At 36.9% G+C, this 21,420-nt stretch overlaps 1 protein-coding gene across 3 annotated transcripts in view; it reads left to right on the forward strand.

The window, feature by feature from the left end:
- Nucleotides 1-21,420, forward strand: part of KIF2A (kinesin family member 2A) — a 72,629-nt gene that overhangs the window by 22,895 nt on the left and 28,314 nt on the right. For all 3 annotated transcript variants that reach the window (XM_044916827.1, XM_044916826.1, XM_021702034.2), the window contains exons 2-4: nucleotides 18,580-18,674; nucleotides 19,400-19,519; nucleotides 21,364-21,418. In XM_044916827.1, coding sequence (XP_044772762.1) covers nucleotides 18,580-18,674; nucleotides 19,400-19,519; nucleotides 21,364-21,418 — 270 coding nt within the window. The remainder of the gene's footprint in view (nucleotides 1-18,579; nucleotides 18,675-19,399; nucleotides 19,520-21,363; nucleotides 21,419-21,420) is intronic.

The following is a 21,420-nucleotide window of genomic DNA, read 5'->3' on the forward strand; positions in this document are numbered from 1 at the left end:
GATCAACTATTTTCTTAATCCACATTGGCCAGGCATTGAAAATAGAAATATTCTTGGCTCAGAGCATCTATCATCATAGGCTTCCATAGGTAGGGTGGAGCAGAGATTGTATTAACAAATTCCTGGGAGAAGTAGTGACATTGCAATCAGGGATTGGGAATTTGGCACACTGCAGGAAACGTGCCCTATCTTTATATCCCCTTTCCCTTCTTTTTTTGTAATTTTTTATTTAAATGCAATTTAGTTAACATGTAGTGCATTACTAGTTTCAGGGCAAGAATTTGGTGATTCATCAGTTGCATATAACACCCAGTGCTCATTACATCAGGTGCCCTCCTTAATGCCCATCACCCAGTTACCCAATGCCCCCAACCCACCTCCCCTCTAGCAACCCTGTTTGTTTCCTATTTGCCCCCCTCTCTGCTTTTATCTTATTTTATTTTTCCTTCTCTTCCCCTAAGTTCATCTGTTTTGTTTCTTAAATTCCACATATGAGTGAAATCATTTGGTATTTGTCTTTCTCTGATTGACTTATTTCCCTTTGCTTAATACCCTCTAGTTCCATCCATGTTGTTGCAAATAGCAAGATTTCATTCTTTTTGATGGCCGAGTAATATTCCTCTGTGTGTGTGTGTGTATGTGTGTGTGTGTGTGTGTGTACATTCATCCATTCATCTGTGGATGGACATCTGGGCTCTTTCCATAGTTTGGCTATTGTTGACATTGCTGTCATAAAATTGGGGTGCATGTGCCCCTTCAAATCACTATTTGTATCCTTTGGATAAATACGTAGTAGCGTAATTTCTAGGTCATAGGGTAGTTCTATTTTTAAGTTTTGAGGAACCTCCATACTGTTTTCCAGAGTGGCTGCACCAGTTCGCATTCCCACCAACAATATAAGAGAGTTCCCCTTTTTCCGCATCCTTGCCAACTTCTGTCGTTTCTTGAGTTGTTAATTTTAGCCATTCTGACTGGTGTGAGGTGGTATCTCATTGTGGTTTTGATTTGTATCCCCCAATGCCAAGTGATGTTGAGCATTTTTTCAGGTGTCTATTAGCCACTTGTATGTCTTCTTTGGAGAAATGTCTATTCATGTCTTCTATCCATTTCTTGGCTGGATTTTTTGGTTTTTTGGGTGTTGAGTTTGATAAGTTCTTTATAGATTTTGGATACTAGCCCTTTATCTGAGATGTCATTTGCGAATATCTTCTCCCATTCTGTAGGTTGCCTTTTAGTTTTGTTGATTGTTTCCTTTGCTATGTAAAAGCTTTTTATCCTGGTGAAATCCCAGTAGTTCATTTTTGCTTTTGTTTTCCTTGCCTTTAGAGACGTCTCTAGCAAGAAGTTGCTGGGGCCAAGGTCAAAGAGGTTGCTGCCTGTGTTTTCCTCTAGGATTTTGATGGATTCCTATCTCACATTTAGGTCATTCATCCATTTTGAATTTATTTTTGTGTATGGTGTAAGAAAGTGGTCCAGTTTCATCTTTTGCATGTGACTGTCCAATTTTCCCAGCACCATTTATTGAAGAGACTGTCTTTTTTCCATTGGATATTTTTTCCTGCTTTGTTGAAGATTAGTTGACCATAGAGTTGAGGGTCCATTTCTGGGCTCTCTATTCTGTTCCATGGATCTGTGTGTCTGTTACTGTGCCAGTACCATACTGTCTTGATGATGACAGCTTTGTCATGCAACTTGAAGTCTGGAATTGTGATGCCTCCAGCTTTGGTTTTCTTTTTCAGCATTCCTTTGGCTATTTGGGGTCTTTTGTGTGGTTCCATACAAATTTTAGGATTTTTTGTCCAGCTCTGTGAAAAATGCTAGTGTTATTTTGATAGGGATTACATTGAATATGTAGATTGCTTTGGGTAGCATACATTTTAACAATATTTGTTCTTCCAATCCATGAGCATGTAATGTTTTTCCATTTCTTTGTGTCTTCCTCAATTTCTTTCATAAGTGTTCTATATTTTTCAGAGTACAGATACAGATCTTTTACCTCTTTGGTTAGGTTTATTGCTAGGTATCTTAGGGTTTTTGGTGCAATTGTAAACGGGATTGATTCCTTGATTTCTCTTTCTGCTGCTTCATTGTCAGTGTATAGAAATGCAGTAGACTTCTGTGCATCGATTTTATGTTCTGTGACTTTGCTGAATTCCTGTATGAGTTTAGCAATTTTTGGGTGGTGTCTTTTAGGTTTTCTACATAAAGCATCATGTCATCTGTGAAGAGTTAAAGTTTGACTTCTTTGCTGATTTGGATGCCTTTTCTTTCTTTTTGTTGTCTGATTGCTGAAGCTAGAACTTCCAGTACTGTGTTCAACAACAGTGGTGAGAATGGACATTGCTGTTGTGTTCCTGACCTTAGGGGAAAAGCTCTCAGTTTTTCCCCGTTGAGCATGATATTTGCTATGGGTCTTTGGTATATGGCATATGATGTTGAGGTATGTTCTCTGTATCCCTACATGGTAGAGGGTTTTAATCAAGAAAGGATGCTGTATTTTGTCAAATGCTTTTTCTGCATCTACTGAGAGGATCGTGTCTTTATCTGTTTGGGGGATCAAGGTAATGCTTGCCTCATAAAATGAGTTTGGAAGTTTTCCTTCCATTTCTATTTTTTGGAACAGTTTCAGAAGATAGGTATTAATTTTTCTTTAAGTGTTTGGTAGAATTCCCCTGGGAAGCCATCTAGCCCTGGACTCTTGGTTCTTGGGAGATTTTTAATTACTGATTCAGTTTCTTTGCTGGTTATAGGTCTGTTCAGGTTTTCTGTTTCTTCCTGTTTCAGTTTTAGTAGTTTGTATGTTTTTCTTTTGTAAGATTTTATTTATTTATTTGAGAGAGAGAGAGAGAGAGATCACGAGCAGGGGGGAGGGGTAGAGGGAGAAGCAGACTCCCCGCTGAGCAGGGAGCCTGATGCGGGACTCAATCCCAGCATCCTGAGATCATGACCTGAGCTGAAGGCAGACACTTAACCAGCTGAGCCACCCAGGAGCCCTAGTTTATATGTTTCTAGGAATGCATCCATTTCTTCCAGATTGCCTAATTTGTTGGCATACAATTGCTCATGATACTCTCTTGTAATTGCTTGTATTTCTTCAGTGTTGGTTGTGCTCTCTCCCCTTTCATTCATTCTTTTATCTATTTGGGTCCTTTCTCTTTTCTTCTTTTTTTTTTTTTAAGATTTTATTTATTTGACAGGGAGAGAGCACAAACAGGGGGAGCAGCAGGCAGAGGGAGAGGGAGAAGCAGGCTCCCTGTGGAGCAGGGAGCCCGATGCGGGGCTCGATCCCAGGACCCTGAGATCATGACCTGAGCCAAAGGAAGACATTTAACCTACTGAGCCACCCAGGCGCCCTTCTCTTTTCTTCTTGATTAAATCTGGCTAGGGGTTTATCAATCCTGTTAATTCTTTCGAAGAACTAGCTCCTAGTTTCGTTGATCTGTTCTACTGTTCTTTTTTGTTTGTTTCTATTTCATTGATTTCAGCTCTAATCTTTATTATTTCTCTTCTCCTGCTGGACTTAGGCTTTATTTGCTTTCTTTTTGCAGCTGCTTTAAGTATAAGTTTAGGTTGTATATTTGAGACTTCTCTTGCTTCTTGAGGAAGGCCTGAATTGCTATATACTTCCCTCTTAGGCCCTCCATTGCTGCATCCTGGAGGTTTTGAACTGTCATATTTTCTTTCTTTTTTTTTTTTTTAAAGATTTTATTTATTTATTTGACAGAGAGAGAGGCAGCAAGAGAGGGAACACAAGCAGAGGGAGTGGGAGAGGGAGAAGCAGGCTTCCCGCTGAACAAAGAGCCCATTGCGGGGCTCGATCCCAGGACCCTGGGATCATGACCTGAGCTGAAGGCAGACGCTTAACTGACTGAGCCACCCAGGCACCCCTGAACTATCATGTTTTCATTTTCATTTGCTTCCATGTATTTTTTTAATTCTTTAATTTTCTCGTTGGACCCATTCAGTCTTTGGTAGGATGTTCTTTAACCTCCATGAATTTGTGGTCCTTCCAAATTTCTTCTCTTGTGGTTGACTTCAGGTTTCATAACATTGTGGTCTGAAATTATTCATGGTATGATCTCAGTGTTTTTGTACCGGTTGAGACCTGATTTGTGACCCAGTATGTGATCTATTCTGGAAAATGTTCCATGTGCACTTGAAAAGAGTGTGTATTCTGCTGCTATAGGATGAAATGTTCTGAATATATCTGTTAAGTCCAATGGTCCAGTGTGCCATTCAAAGCCCTTGTTTCCTTGTTGATCTTTTGCTTAGATGTTCTGTCCATTGCTATGAGTGGGATGTGAAAGTCCCCTGCTATTACTGTATTATTATCAATGAGTTTCGTTAATTTTTTTTATTAATTGATTTATGTATTTGGCTGCTCCCAAGTTAGGGGCATAAATATTTACAGTTGTTAGATCTTCTTGGTGGATAGACCCCTTTATAATGTATGTCCCTTTTTCTTGATCATGGTCATCATTTGAAAGAAAATGTTTTAGTCTGTTCTGGCTGCTATAACAAAATACATACATAGAGTGAATGGCTTAAACACCCGACATTTCTCACAGTTCTGGAGGCTGAAGGTCCAGTCAGGATAAAGGTGCTGGCTGATTGGGTTCTTGATAAGAGCCTACTTCCTGTCTTGCAGATGGCCTTCTCATTTTGTCCTCACTTGGCAGAGAGCATCTCCCTCTTCCTCTTGGAAAGCCTCTAATCCCATCATGAGGGTCCCACCCTCAAGACCTCATCTAACTCTCATTACCTCTCAAAGGTCTCATCTCCAAACGCCATCCTATTGGGGGTTAGGACTTAAACGTATGAGTTTGTGGGGGGACACAATTTGGTCCATCACAAAGGAGTTAGGGGTAAATGTTCTGAATTTGGAGTGCTATTCAAACAATAGAATAATGCATGAGGGAATGCATTTTTTATATAGTGGTTAAGAATGTGACTTCTTTAAAGTTAAAACTAATTGATTTTCTTTTTTTTTTTTTAAGATTTCATTTATTTATTTGAGAGAGAGAGAATGAGAGAGAGCACATGAGAGGGGGGAGGGTCAGAGGGAGAAGCAGACTCCCTGCCGAGCAGGGAGCCCGATGCGGGACCCGATCCAGGGACTCCAGGATCATGACCTGAGCCGAAGGCAGTCGCTTAACCAACTGAGCCACCCAGGCGCCCAAACTAATTGATTTTCAGTGATAGCTGGTTTGACATTGTACTAGTATGACTAAAGACTCAGCATTTTCAATGAAGATTTCATCTATGTAGCAGTTTTATTTTGAATGTTTAAGTGTTTAAATGTATCATTATTTGGCTTGGTAGACAATTTCCATTTTCTTCATTTTCTGGTGAAAAAGTGCTTTTTTAGAATATGGGTTTTTGAAAATCACGATGTGTTTATAACACTCTTTAAGGCTTCCAGGGAAGCTTTTCTGTCCCATTATCCTGGAAGACAGGAAGAGTTGACAGGCTGGATTTTGAATACTAGGGATTTTTTTCTTATTAGTGTTGGCCTATGTTGCTATTTCTGTAGACAGTAGCAAGTTTCTCTTCTAAGTGTTACATGGTAAGATTCGTTTCAGTAGAATATTCAGATTGCTTTATCAGCGAGAGGTTTTTTTGAAAGATCTTGATGTTATCAGTCGGATTGGTGTTCTCCTTAACATATATGCAGTGAAACAGCATTGCATTCGGTCACTGGAGTTCAGGCCTTAAATTTCCTAGTGCAAGTAAGGAGGGTAGCCGAAAACCAGTTGAAATAGCTGAACATCTTATGTTTTTGACAGTTTTGTGTGTTATGTTTAAATTTTGTCAAAAAACATATGTACACATTCACATTACCTGGGTTACTATTGTTGAAAACATTCCAAAAGATCCCTATCTCTTGTTAGGATGTGTTTAAGCATAAGAGAAGATGATATCTGCATGTCGCTATGAAAAGTTCACAAAATAGCACAGCTGTATTGGTATAGAATTCCCTTTTGAGTAAATAAGAATTTAAGCTAGGGAGCAATTAGATACCGTTGCTTAACGTATCCAGCTGAACATCTGTGAAAGGCAGTTTTTCAAATCTTTGGACTATCAGCAATGTGTTATTTTAACTCCACCGCTTGTAAAACTGTGGTATTCTAGATAGCAGATCTTTTATTCTAAACAAATGAGGAAAGATATGTTTTGGGTATTCTATCACCCAAGGGAATATAGATATGAAGAATGCCTTTTTAGTGAAAATGTGTTGAGATTTATTTAGTTAATAAACTTTATGAAGTTTTTTAAATGCTGTTTTATGGTTTGGGGATTTTTTTTAGAAATTCTGTTTTTATGTTCCCTTTACTAGTGTTTTTGGACAGTTTTTAATCTTCTTTTCTCCTAACCCCAAAAATGCAAAGTGAGATCAGGAAACTACAGTGATTTAATACTTCTTAATGGCATCATGGCCCCTTTATGACATTTTTCTTACTGCCTGTGGAATTCAGAATGGAACTTCCCTAAAAGGTTGCGCAGTGGGTTCTTCTAAATGACAAATCTGCCCAGATTGTTAGTGTACAGTGTGGTTCATTCATCACAAAAAAACACCCCAAGAAGATCCGACATTTTCCTGTCACCCCAGAGAAACTAAACAGTATTTGATTTTCACATCCCTCTTCAAAACAGTGGCTAGATTAGGTAAGAATCTGAAAATTTGTGGTTTGTGTACAATATGATTTGTCCCGTATTTTAAGTTGTATTTTGTTCATGAAAATTCTTAGCTGTATCATTTCCAGTTTTTTTCTTCTGGTATTAAAAGTCCAGCTTTGTGCTTTTAAAGTCTAAGAAGAGAAATACTAGAGCTTTGTAATTTAGTTATAATAGTAACATCTTAAGATAAACCAAAACAAAAAGGTCTCTATGTTTGGCAAAGTCACATTCCCTAGGGATTACTAAACAGCAACAGCACTGTTACCAGTGTCAGCTGAGGCATTATTTGTGTCCTTCTCTAATGGCTCCTTGTTCCAGCAAAGCTATTGAAGAAGGTGTGACGCTTACATAGTCCTCATTAAGGATTCTTTTCATCACTGCTTAGATTAGTTAACAAACCTGGATATCAGAGTTTGGGAGTTTGACTTCTGCTGGATCTGCTTGTAATCATCTCTGACAAATGACCACATTCTTTTCTGTCCTCATTTACTGGTTAGGGGCATCTAGGAACAGATTGACATTTACTGTTGGAGAGAATATAAATAATAAATTCTAAACTGCTTTGAGGTATTTGGCAAGATAAGAAAGGGTGTATAAATATTACTGTATAGTTAACAATGTTTTTTAATTTCTAAATAATGCTTTTAGTGTGTCCTTCGGTTGTCACATTTAGAACTTTCTATTTTATTTTATTTTAATAAAGATTTTTTATTTGAGAGATTGAGAACATGCACGGGGGTGGGACATGGAGGCACAGAGGGAGAGGGAGAATCTAAAGCAGATTCTCCACTGAGCATGGACCGCCCCCCCCCTCCCCATTGCAGGCTCCATCTAAAGACCTTGAAATCATGACCTTAGCCGAAATAAAGAGTTGAGGCTTAAGCGACTGAGCCAGGCCCCCCTAGTCTATTTTAAAGCAGCATTTTGGCAGTCTCTATTTTCCCAACTTTTTCCAGTTTCACTGTTATAATATCAGAAAACTATATTGTAAACTTAGTAAAGAGGTGGGGTTTTTTCATGTTCTTGACTTAGCATTGACCTTTTATAGTCTAAATTTTAGTAAGTTGACAAAAAGGAATTGTACCTGTTTTAAAAGACAGCTAGAAAACAAACCTCTCTAAGACAATGAAAGTTAATAAAACATGTTTTGCTTTGACTCCACTTTGAAAGATGCACTCAAATTTTTGAATTTGCATTCTACACTGGCACTTGGTTTCTATAACTAAATGTACAATTGATTTATTTTACTGGAATCAGTATACCAGATTTATTTCAGAAAAATGAGAGATCTGTTATTTTAATCAGTCACATGATTTAAATCACCGAAGTTTTGAGGTCAGTGTATTGTAAGATAATTTATCAGGATTCTTTTCTGGTAGGAACTGAGTTGGAAGTGCTGCTTTCAGATATCTGTTAACCACCTATTTGGAGTATGCATATGTATTTTACTCACCCTCTAGAAACATTCTGCTAAGTACTTGTTCTGAATGTGTGATTTCATAATTCAGAGTAATATTTACTTTATTTCGAGAATGGATATTTATGGTTGCTTGTCCTCTTTGTCTCTGCTTGCAAAGCTACAAGAGGAGAGAACTAGATTTCATTACCATTTTTTTTTTTTAAAGTAAGCCCCAACTTGGGGCTTTAACTCATGACCCCAAGATCAAGAGTCACGTGTTCTACTGACTGAGCCAGCCTGGTGCCCCCCTCGTTACCATTTTTTTTTTTAAAGTCAAGATAAAAGAGGCTATCAAATTATGCAGTGGTATTCTGATTGAAAATTGAGGTTACTAGAGGTTTTATTAAGAAGAGATACCTAGACTACTCTGTATTTAAATTTATTAGCATATAAGCTAGATTTTTGTATTAGTTTTCATTACATGGCTATGTACACATGAATGATGAGTGACTACTAGGTTTTTCAAAGTGTGTAAAATACTTTTAAATAATATTTTTAGCTAATGATATTTATAAAAGCATTAATTTTTGTTACTTTAAAATTATGAAACTTTTTTTATTTGAGAGAGAGAGAGAAAGCACAGAGGGAGAGGAAGAGAGCACAATGGGAGAGGGAGAAGCAGACTTCCTGCTAAGTGGGGAGCCTAATGCAGGGCTTGATCCCAGGACTTTGGGATCATGACCTGAGTTGAAGGCAGATGGTTAACCCACTGAGCCACCAAAGCGCCCCTAAATTTATGAAACTTTAAACAAAAACGTATTTTAACAACTTCAAAGGGTTTGGAAGGTGCCATAATAAACAATCTTATAATTGAAGTTTTATTTTCACTGATAATTTTAGTTGTGTTATTCTTACATGTTTCAGTTTTGTAAGAGTAATTAAGGTTTTACTATTTAGAAGTTTGGAAAGAAGATTTCATAGAAATATCTCAAGAGGAACTGATAAAAATAATATTTGCTTTTGGGGGAAGACTTGCCAAATGTATGCTTATGTATACCTCAACTCTATGATTAGGGTAATTAGAAAAAACATGGAGTTTGCAATCCTAGGTATGCTAGAAACAGCTGCAACCTTTTTAAAAATGGAGTGGGTCTGAAAAGAATTAATTGTTGCATTTTCACGTTTTTCCTAACGTTCTACCACTGTATGCTTTTAATAAAATACATATATTTGTTAGCATTTTAAAATTCAGTCTTTTAAGTGGTTGTAATGATATTTTATTAGTATTCTTGGCTGTTTTATTTTGGCTGTTGTCTTCTGCATTTGCAACCAAATTATACTTTATATGCTAAACAAGGTTTATGCCAGCCTAATTGGTTGCTGGAGTTTCTAAGCCTCACAGCTGCTGTGAATTCAGCTGTGAACTAAGAAACATATAATAGGATCCTGTTTTCAGAGACCAAAAGCCAGTTGTCAACATGTAAGACGTGTTTTTGACAGCTCAATAAATACGAGATTTTATAGCAATCTTAGGTAACCACCTTAATTTTAAAGATTAGAAAGTCCTGAAATGTGTAGAATCTATATGTTATTTTTGTTACTGGGGCAAAGGTTGCTTAAATTCAGGTGTTCGTTCTCTACTCAGTCATTTAAAAAAATAATTTGTCTTAATATTTCTTAATATATTAAAAAGTTGAGATCCAAACTATTTTTTCGATTTCACTGAACAAAAAGTTGAGACTTAAATGATGCAAAGATATTTCTTAAAATGAACAAAACATAAAATGGCTTTGAAGTAAAGGTTATGTTTTCAAAATATTTCATATATTTATAGTCTTTGATTTAGCAGTTAATAGTTTTGTAAATTATCCTGACATCTAAATTTGGGGTGAAATGTACATTTCTCTTGTGTTGAACCATATGAAATTGACTTTTTTTTGTTAAAAATGGTCAAATATGGAGGTGGCCCAGTCGGTTAAGTGCCTGCCTTTGGCTCAGGGCATATCCCAGGATTCTGGGATCGAGCCTGCATCAGGGTGTGTGCTTCTCCCTCTCCCTTTCCCTCTGCCCCTCCCCCCCCCCCTCATGTGCTCTCTCTCTCTCAAATAAATAAATAAAATTTTTAAAAATGGTCAAATACAGACCTTGTGATTTTTTTCTTCTTAGTTATCATATGATTTAACTATATTTATAGTTATCATGATTTCATTATATTTAAAAGTCTATTAGTTCTCAGCAGAAACCTATGAGGATCCTGTTTTGAAACATAAACAGTCATCTCCCATTTAAGGTCAGTAATCTGTTCTTAAATCAGATGTTGTATGTGAAAATATTGAGTGGGAGTCCATTTGCCTTTATTTTAAATGGGAAAAACCACAGTGTTCGTCTTTGACCAAATTCCCTAGAACTATTTCATAAATGTAACTGACACTATAAAATCACCTACATGTAAGTAAACTAGAAATAAGGGTGATAAATCAGTTTTATATGCAGTGAAATCTTTGCTTTCATTGTAATTGCATTTTGCCCATCTTCAGTGTTTTCTTTCAACATTTTCTTAAATATTTTGGGAGTCATTCAACACTGGGCAAAACAAGGACTAAGTAAATATGAGAGACTGTGGAAATGCATTCAGGATGAGCACACAGGGTCAGAAAATGGCTCACAATGAGAATGATGCAAGCATTATCCTGTGCCTATGTATTGTATCATTTTGATACTCGGCATACTTCTTTTTTTCTTAAAGATTTTATTTATTTATTAGAGAGCATGAGTGGGGGGGTACAGAGGAAGAGGGAGAAGCAGACTCCCCGCTGAGTGGGGAGCACGACTCTGGGCTTAATCCCAGGATCCTGAGATCATGACCTGAGCTGAAGGCAGATGCTTAACTGAGCCACCCAGATGCCCCTCAGCATACTTTTTTATATGGAATTCTGACCATCTGTCAATTATATTTGGAATGTAACTCAGAACTTTTCTTGCATACTCTTTTGTTTAAAATGTGAATTGAGTTTTGGCATATACAAATTTATATCTTTTCCTGTATAAACGTTGGCCATAGTATCTTGCACGGAAAGGTAAGTATGTTTTATGAAGTTTGGGTATTAAAAATGAAGAGGTGTTCTACAGGGAAAATGGGGAGAGAGAGATTCTGCAGAATTTGCTTGTACTTCCCGAAACTTTCCAAGTAATTTTTTTACTTCCCTTTCAAAAGATGACATTGTCTACACTGTAATTTTTCTTTACAAGTAGTTGAAATAAAGCTGAAAACTTCTAAATCTCTTGAGTTTTGAGATTGTAACAGTCATAATTTAAATAATAACAATTTTATATGATTGTGTGAACTTACAGTTTTCAAATCTGACTTCCATTATTTATGAATGTGATGTATAGAATTAAAGATGGATTGGGATGTCTGGTCAAAATAGGACAATGAAGTTTATGTATTGACGTCTTTCTGCCCCAGATACATAAGAGAAAACCAAAAGGCATAGCTGAGCTCAAGAACAAGGTATCATGGTGGGGCTATTCAGGCAAGGGTGGCAAAAGTTTAATTCCTCTAAGAAGATTGGGACACTTTAAAAACACACACACAGGGGCACCTGGGTGGCTCAGATGGTTAAGCGTCTGCCTTCGGCTCAGGTCATGATCCCAGGGTCCTGGGATCAAGCCCCGCATTGGGCTCTCTGCTAGGCGGGAAGCCTGCTTCTCCCTCTCCCACTCACCCTGCTTGTGCTCCCTCTCTCACTGCCTCTCTCTCTGTCAAATACATAGATGAAATCTTTAAAAATAAATAAATAAATAAAAATAAAAACATACACAGTCAAGTTCACTGTTTGAAGATAAATACTGGTGTGGCTCCTCTTTAAAGAGGAGCTTCTTGGAGCTAGGTTTATAGAAAATTTTCCTCTAAGGGAGGCAGTCCAATATGATTGAAGTAGATATACAGGGCTGATATTCAGCCACTGTACAGTGGGGAAGTCATACCAGTTACTTGTAACTTTATTCTCACTGGTCAGGTGCTTTACCTTTGGAAGTCATAACAGGATACCTAGAAAACTTCCATGTGTTTGGAATTTGAAAAACACTTTTAGATGACTCATGAGTCAGAGGTTCATAGAATTAGGAAATAGTTTCAACTCAACAAGAACAAAAATACTAAATATAAAAATGTGTGAGATGCTGCTAAAGCAGTTCTTGGAGAGAAAAGTGTAGCTTTAAGTGCTTATCAGGAAAAAAAAAGGAATAAAGATGAATAAGCTAAGCATCCGTCTGAGGAATTTGAGAAAAAAATGACCCAGCAAAGTATGCCCGAAGTAAAGAAAAGAATGATAAGAGCAGTAATTAAGTATTTAATAACAAAGGGCTCAACAAAAGGAAGTGTTGTTCTCGGAAAAGACAAAGTTGACAAATCTGATACAAGGTTTGCCAAGAAAAAAGGTTGAAAAATTACAAATGAGAAAGTGATTATGGTTACAAATGCTCCAGGCATTCAGCATAATTATGAACAACTTTATGCCCAAAATGTGAAAACTTAAATAAATCTAGAAAAACAGAATTATCAAAACAGTCATGAATAGAAAACTATAATAATCTTATAATTGTTAAGAAAATTGAATCTTTTCACAAATAAAACTCTAAGCCAAGGTGGTTTTAACCAATGCATACCAGACACTCAAGGTTTAAATAATTCTAATTTTACACTATTCCAGAATAAGGTTGATATGAGAAAGGAAAACTGCGGGCACATGTTACTCTTGGTCAATGATGTAAAAATCTAGAACAAAATATTTAATGCTGTTCCAACTAGAATCCTAACAGGGTTTTTAAAAAATTATTAGTTTATTTGATTTTTGGAACTTGACAAGATGGTTCTATAATTTATACAGACATACAAAAGGCTAAGAAGGGGGTGCCTGGGTGGCTCAGTTGGTTAAGCGACTGCCTTCGGCTCAGGTCATGATCCTGGAGTCCCGGGATCGAGTCCCGCATCGGGCTCCCTGCTTGGCAGGGAGTCTGCTTCTCCCTCTGACCCTCCTCCCTCTCATGCTCTCTGTCTCTCATTCTCTCTCTCTCAAATAAATAAATAAAATCTTAAAAAAAAAAAGCAAAAAAAACAACAACAAAAAAAAACCAAAAGGCTAAGAAAATCAAAGAACCTCTTAAGAACAAATAGGTGGGAAAGCTTATTTTACCAGCTAGTAAGACTTAGTGCAAAGGTATAATAATAAGACAGTGTAATTTTGGCTCAAGGATAAAAAAAATATGCTGATGCATGTGTGCTTGAAATTTGACAGGTCATAGTGTAGATAGGAGAGAAGGAATGACCTTTCAGGAAATGGCACTGGGTTAATTTGTTTTTCATGGTGGGAGGCGGGGGAAATGGGAATTGTGTTACCCTGCCCAAAAACCAAAATGACAGTGGATTGCAGTCTTGAATATAAAAGACTTTGTAAAGTCTGTTTTTAAAAAATATTTACTTATTTGAGAGAGAGAGAGAGCAGGGGGGAGGGGAAGAAGGAGAGGGAGAGCTAGAGAATCTCATGTACACTCCCTGCTGAGCATAGAGCTCTTGGGGCTCCATCTCACCACCCTGAGATCGTGACCTGATGGGAAATCAAGAGTTGGAAGCTAAACCTACTGAGCCACCCAGGCACCCCAAGACTTTGTAAAACTTTAGAAGAAAATATCAGAACCTTTTGTAACGATCTGACTGTCAGGAAGAATTTTAGGGCATAAAAAACTGTAATTGAGACATATATATTTGACTACATTAAAGTTAATAAATTGAAATTCATCAAAAGATATCATAAATTGAAAGATAAGCCCAAATTCGGAGAAAATATTTGCGACACATGTAACAGAAGATTAGTACCAAGAGTATATGGGGAATTTCTTCAGAGAAGTGGAAGAAGAAAACAGTCAAAAGGTCCAAATGGCCAGCAGACACAGAAATAGGCACAGCCTCATTAAGTCAGAGAAATTAGAACCACAGTATGATATTATTAAATCTGACAAATACTAAGTATCATGTGGATGTGAAGTAATTGTTAGTTGGATACAAATCATTATAGGTCCTGCCACTCTGGAAAACATTGTGGCACTAACTAGAAAAGTTACAGACCTGTGTACTCTGTATTTCTTACACATCCTGGAGAAATTCTTGCATATTTTTATCAGTATGCATGTATAAGAATGCCTACAGCACCATTGTTTCTTATAGCAAAAACATGAAAACACATGTCCATCACCAGAGTAGATTAAGTTTTGGCATATTCATATGTAGTGAAAATAAGTGAACTGCGCTTATTTACAACAACATAAATGAATCTTGGGGGAAATCGTGTTGTACAACAGAAACGAGTATTAAAGTAGTGTCAGTCCATTTATACAGTTTAAAAGTAGGTAGGCTGTTCAGGTATTTTTTGAGTGTTATATTTGTAGGTGGTAAAACTATAAAGAAAAGCCACAGGGCGCCTGGGTGGCTCAGTTGGTTAAGCGACTGCCTTCGGCTCAGGTCATGATCCTGGAGTCCCTGGATCGAGTCCCGCATCGGGCTCCCTGCTGAGCAGGGAGCCTGCTTCTCCCTCTGACCCTCCCCCCTCTCATGTGCTCTCTCTCTCTCAAATAAATAAATAAAATCTTTAAAAAAAAAAAAAAGAAAGAAAAGCCACAGTATGATTACTTCAAATATATAGGATACTGGTTACTAGTGGTGGCGGGGAAAAAGAGAGGGAGAAGGGAATATGGTAAAAAATTTTTAAGAATTAAAAAAAAAAGAGGGAGATTCACTTAGGGAGGGCGGCATATGGAGTTTCAAAGGTATTGCTTGCTTGTTTGTTTCTTTTTGAAGATTTATTTTTAAGTTATCTCTACACCCAACGTGGGGCTTGAACCCACAACCCCGAGATCAGGATTCGCATGCTCCACCAACTGAACCAGCCAGGTGCCCCTCAGAGGTATTGTTTCTTAACCTGGCTGGTGGTGGATACACAGGTGTATCCTGCTCTCTCTCTCTCTTTTTTTTTAATGTAGAAGTGTATATGATATAATTTACAATAAAGTAAAGGGGGAATCAGAGAGTCAAAGGACAATGAATTAGTAAGGTTGGAATACAGAAATTTCTCAAATCAGAGAAATGGGATGCTTTGGAAAAAATTTTTTTTTATTACAATTAAAAATGAGAAATTTGTGGGGCGCCTGGGTGGCTCAGTCGGTTAGGCGGCTGCCTTCGGCTCAGGTCATGATCCCAGGGTCCTGGGATCGAGCCCCGCATCGGGCTCCCTGCTCAGTGGGGAGCCTGCTTCTCCCTCTCCCTCTGCCTGCCTCTCTGCCTACTTGTTCTCTCTATCTCTCTGTCAAATAAATAAATAAAATCTTTAAAAAAAAAGAGAGAAATTTGAGTATCTCACTTGAACTATATATAAAACAATGCTTTTTTAAAAAACCGTTAGGGACGCCTGGGTGGCTCAGTCAGTTAAGCGTCTGCCTTCGGTTCGGGTCATGATCCCGGGGCCCTGGGACTGAGTCCCTCATGGGGCTCCTTGCTCAGCGGGGAGCCTGCTTCTCCCTCTGCCTGCCACTCCCCCTGCTTGTGCTCTCTCTCTGACAAATAAATAAATAAAATCCTTTAAATAAATAAATAAATACATAAATAAACCTTTAAAGTCATATTGGGTAAAGTTAGACTTAAAACATTTTTTTAGAGACCCCTTTTGATAAAAATAATCAAAACCCCATACTGTAAGTATTTCTGGTTATCTCATCCATCGGCAAAAAAGCAAACACTTAAGACTTGATTCATTCATTCAGCACTGGTCTTTATTCATTTCTTGTTATTGGAATTTCATATTTCTTTCTTCCTGTTGGCTGAGTAAACTGGACCGTGGTAGAGATAAGCCAATATTTTCTCAGGTCTGCCTTTCTAAACCTCTAGAGCTTATTTTTAACTAATGGATCAGCTGCTTTTGACTTTGCTGACTTGTGGCTTAAGGTTTTCTGGGTGTCTGCATTGGTAATTGAACTTCTGGAGACCACTGTTAAGATTTGCTGATAATGGGTTTTGAAAACAAAATTTTGATTTTCTTTATCCTCTTTGTTGCTCATGTCTCTAGACTGTCTTTGGAGGTTAATAAGGTCCCTGTGAGATAGGTCTTGTAGTCTACTCCTTCCCAAGGGAAGTTGTAATATTGTAGTAGATGCTTAACAGTAGGAGTGTGGTATTGGTCTTGCTTTTGCAACATGATATGCTTTTCCTCATTCTCATTATCATGGTAATTCTGTTGGTAATTGCATGGGGAACCCTTATTTCTCCTCTTCAACCTCAACTACAGCCTATCCATTTCCTGCTGAAAGTTACTCTTTATGGTAGTCTAGTGTTTAAGTACATCTTCTTTGGAGTCATTTCCTATTGATGAAATCATATCAATGTCTTATATTAAAATGCTTTATTTTTCCCAAAACCTTTGCTGCAGTCGTCTTGTTCCTGCTAGTGTGTATTGCTATTTTGAGACTGTCAGGGGTGGTAGGTTTGGGAGACAGTAGCTGCTGGTCTTAGCCTCACTACTCATGTTGTAGAGATGGTGATAAATGTGAGGTTTGTTGTTTTAGGAGGAGCTACCACTGCTGGTAGCTCCTCCTAAATTGTAATGCTGCATCAAGGCAGGTCATGGCTCTCTGGGGTCCACTCTTCTGCTACGAATTAAACTCAGTCTTTTTCACATATCCTGTTGCACCTATCTATGAAGATACACTGCCTGGATCTCCCTTTAAGGAACTCAACCACTCTTTCAGCTCCAGGGAGTACATTTAGTTCATAGCCTCTGGGTATTAATACCTTTAGGCTCCTTAGATTTTGTGCTGAGGCCTTGTGTTTCCTGGGAAACCTCCAGCTAGTGACTGAGCATGGTGTGGGTACTAGGGTATTTCCATTTTGGCCCTATGTGGGACAGTTCTAATAGGCAGTCTTTGCTTCGGAGCTCCCTGCTGGGTTGGGCAGCACTTTGTCAGATCTGTGTCAGGGTCTGAGTCTCTGTCTGCTCCGTCCTATTTTATGTCCCCTTTCCTTCACAGGTTTCAGATCTATATCACAGTCTGAAAGGTTTCCATGCCTAGTCCTGTTTTACTCCCCCTTTTATCTTTCACAGTAAAACTCTTGTCCTCCTGTCTCAATATCTGCTTCCTGGTGGACCTGACTGACACATACCACTTCTTCTCGTTGTTTACCTAATTTTTGCCCATATCAAATTGCAGTAAATATTACCTAATTTCCCCCTTTTAAAAGCCTCTCCCTTGATTCCTCCCAGTATTTTCCAGCTTATTTCTTTCTACCCCCAACACCCAATTCTCTAATGTCCACTTATCTCAGTAAGTGCCTTATTATTACAATAACATTGTTTGTTTTATATACTATGTAGTTGGGGCGTTGTTTGGGTTTTTTTTTAGATATTTAAAGAGGTATAAACTAAAGGTGAATTATTGATGTCCCTAGGATTTCATTCAGGAAATACATATGAAAATTCCATATGTTCAGCATTTTATTAAAATGTAGATGCGGATCTATAACAAATAGTTTCTATCCTTCTTTGATTAATAAGTGGTTGGGTAAGATGAAAACAAATAAGTAAAAAATACACAAACACTTATAAAACTTATTGATCTGCTTCTAGGAATTTGTTCCAAAGAATAATCTGACAAGTGTATAATGACACATGTGCCATAGTATTCATTGTAGTGTTTATAATAGCAAAAAATTGCAGATAACCTAAGTGACCATCAATAGATATGAAGTAAGTTGTAATAAACATAACGGAATATTCTGTAATAATTAAAAATACTTAGTTCTATGGTTATTAACAAGTAACGTCCACAGTCTGTTAAGAGAGGGGAAAACAAGTTAATACATTAGATATAAGGTCCTCTCTCTACAGATGGTAAGTACTAGGTAGCTGCCAGAGAAGGTAAGGTATAGAATAGATCTGGATAGGCAGCATGCAGAAAGACAATATGTTAGATTACATTTTCTAACCTTAGTGGACTTAGAATCCTTTTCCCAATCTTATAAAAATAATGTCTAATTATTGTATAATATATGATAGTGGTTTTTACATAAAATGTTTTATATTAGTTTAAAAAATTGGTTTTTGAATTTTTGTTTTGTACTACAGTCAGTGTCAGCTCATAGTAAGGAAACTTTGTAATGATTAGAACTATATAGTGGTATAAAATTTCAGACATTCTCTGCCATTGTGTAGCCATTTTTCATGTTTGTTGAAAATGCACTTTCAGTCTAATCCAGTTTCTTGAGTTCTGGTCTTGACAGCACATTGATTAATGATTACATGGACAAAGTTCATTCCCTAATTGTGTGAGAGTATGGAAATCCCTTGTAAGAAAACTAGGATCATGGTCTTCCAAAAGTTTGTAAGTTATAAAATTGTATTTGACATTGTTTAGGAATACCATAATTTATGGATTAAAATGTATATTTTATTCCCACTTAGGCCGAATACATCAAGCAATGGTAACGTCTTTAAATGAAGATAATGAAAGTGTAACTGTTGAATGGATAGAAAATGGAGATACAAAAGGCAAAGAGGTATGATCACTGGGTTAAATTTTTTGTTTTAAAGATTTTATTTATTTATTTGACAGAGACACAGAGAGAGAGGGAACCCAAGCAGGGGGAGTGGGAGAGGGAGAAGCAGGCTTCCCACTGAGGAGGGAGCCCGATGCGAGGCTCCATCCCAGGATGCTGGGATCATGACCCGAGCCGAAGGCAGACACTTAATGACTGAGCCACCCAGGCGCCCCTGGGTTAAAATTTTTTTATTTTTTTTTTAGATTTCATTTTTAAGTAATCTCTACACACAGCATGGGGCTCAAACCCACAGCCCCAAGATCAAGAGACGCATGCTCCACTGACTGAGCTAGGCGCCCCAATCACTGAGCTAAATTTTATTTCTAGTCCTGCAATCAAGGTTCCAAATATAAAACAAAACTGAAAAGTATATACTTTTTTATTAGTACATACATTCTTTATCATTTCTCGAAAACCTTTCAAATGATTAAAACATTTCATTCAAAGAAAGGTAGATTGTTCCTGCACGTTGTAAGTGTTGGGACATATTATCAAGACCACAAAATGCTGTATTAATAGCTGTCTTAATATGTGGGTTGCAATTGTAGATAATTTTGTTTTCAAGGCAGTACTATTCATGAGGCTGAAATCATTTAACAGTCATTCTCTGTGTGTAAATTTGTAAAATAAAAGGTTAATTGTCAAAATTTACTCTAAAAATACATGCATTTTTTTTAAAACAGATTGACCTTGAGAGCATCTTTTCACTTAACCCTGACCTTGTACCTGATGAAGAAATTGAACCCAGTCCAGAAACACCTCCACCTCCAACATCTTCAGCCAAAGTAAACAAAATTGTAAAGGTTAGTAAAATTTAGAGTAGGGGTGTGTGGGGGGTGTGTGCGTGTGTATTTTCTGGTTTGAAGTGAATAGACTGTAAAGAGTATATTTTAAGTATTAGTTTGCTTTTTTTTAAAAAAAACCTGTAATTCTTTCTGCCACCTACATGCCATGTTTATGCATACATTCTTTCAAGGATTGAGGTTGTCCAGTTCACAGTTACAATAATTATTAGGTAAAATCTTAGAAATTCTTTCCTGATTAGGATTTTTCCTAAGACTAATAGCTCTCCAGGAGATAGGGATGTCAAAACCATTTGCTTGTCAGTGTTTGTTGAGGGAATATATGACTTAGATAAAGAAAGAATGTTTATTACTCATAATAAATTCCCACTCCAGTAGTCTTTGAAAATAGTAATTCTGCTATTTATGTTTATTAGAGAAAGATGGGAAATGATAGAGTACAGTTTAACTACTTCTGTATTATCTGTGAAGATAAACTTTAAGACCATGCTATATATCCTCTCTAACGAGATTATCTTTATAAAAATAAAAGCCATGCCATTTTTATTACTTTAAAAGATAATTCCTCTTCCTTCCTATTGAAACCTCTCATTGTTAAAATTGTGTATTAAAGTGCAGCTCTTTTGAAACCATGTAGTCACTCACAGTTGTTGAATCTGCAGTTCTGTGTGTTTAGTTCAACAAGCATTTCTTAATTTTTCTACATTGTTGATTTTATCACAAAGATGAATGACGTGACTTTAACCCTAGAGGAACTTGGTATCTTACAGGGAAAACATATATCAGCATCCAAATATCATGTGATAGAAGCTTAACAATATCAGCAAAACATTCTACCTTTTAAATTATGCATGTGAACATAAGGCAGATTTTCAATTCATAAAATTCAGCATATTGAGTGTCACTGCCTAGACGTCATTAGTTATGACTTGTAGATGGATTGTTTTTCATATTTGGCTTCACAGCCATGAAGGATCTTCATAGATGATCCTTCTTCGTATGTCATTTAGAACCTTTGCTGTGCATTAAAATCACTTAGAGAATTTTTCAAAATACTGATGCCTTGCCTGCTCCCAGCAGTTCAGTTTTATTTTCTCTAAATTGAAGCCCTCGCATTAGTATTCTTTTAATTACTATTAAAATCATTATCTGATTTAAATGTGCAAATGTTCTCTCTAGTGTTGAGAGCCATGACATTATTTGATACCTTTTTTTCAGGTGAATAAAATGAAGTCTTGGTAAATAAAGGATAGGATCAAAAATTTGCTGTCCTAGTCCATGCAGTTCCAAGTCTTTGAAAGTCTAAAAGTCTTTTAGTATAAATGACAGTGAGCATATCATGGTATTTTGATATTTAAGTTTAATAGTTAGATGGTAGGTTGTCTAAAACCAGTATTTTATTGATTACTCTGACATCCAAAGATGAAATGTAATACATACCTTTGAAATGTATTACATGGTTTTAGCATGGTGGCTAAAACTATACCCTTTACTGAAATAACTTCTCTTTGCTTCAGTTTTCTCATCTATGGAACCAGAATAATAATAGTAATGACCCTGTAGGGTTGTTGTGAAGATTGAGTGACTTAATATGAGCAGTGCCTGCCTCGTGCTAATTCCGGAATATTGCATTTTCTGGAGAGGTGGTGGGCAGTACTCACATAAAAAACTTGAATACTGATGGTATTAGTAGTAATTATTAGAAGATTATTTATAGTTTTTTTCTATTTAGTTTTACATTATGTTCACCTACTTTTGTTTAATTAAAGGAAGCCCAAATTATGATAAATATATGAGGAGTAAAGAGAGAAAGTACAATGAGCGTTTTTATTTTTCTCTTATAGAATCGACGGACTGTGGCTTCTATTAAGAATGACCCTCCTCCAAGAGATAACAGAGGT

This window comes from Neomonachus schauinslandi, chromosome 7 (genome assembly GCF_002201575.2).
Source record: "Neomonachus schauinslandi chromosome 7, ASM220157v2, whole genome shotgun sequence".
Taxonomy (NCBI): domain Eukaryota; kingdom Metazoa; phylum Chordata; class Mammalia; order Carnivora; family Phocidae; genus Neomonachus; species Neomonachus schauinslandi.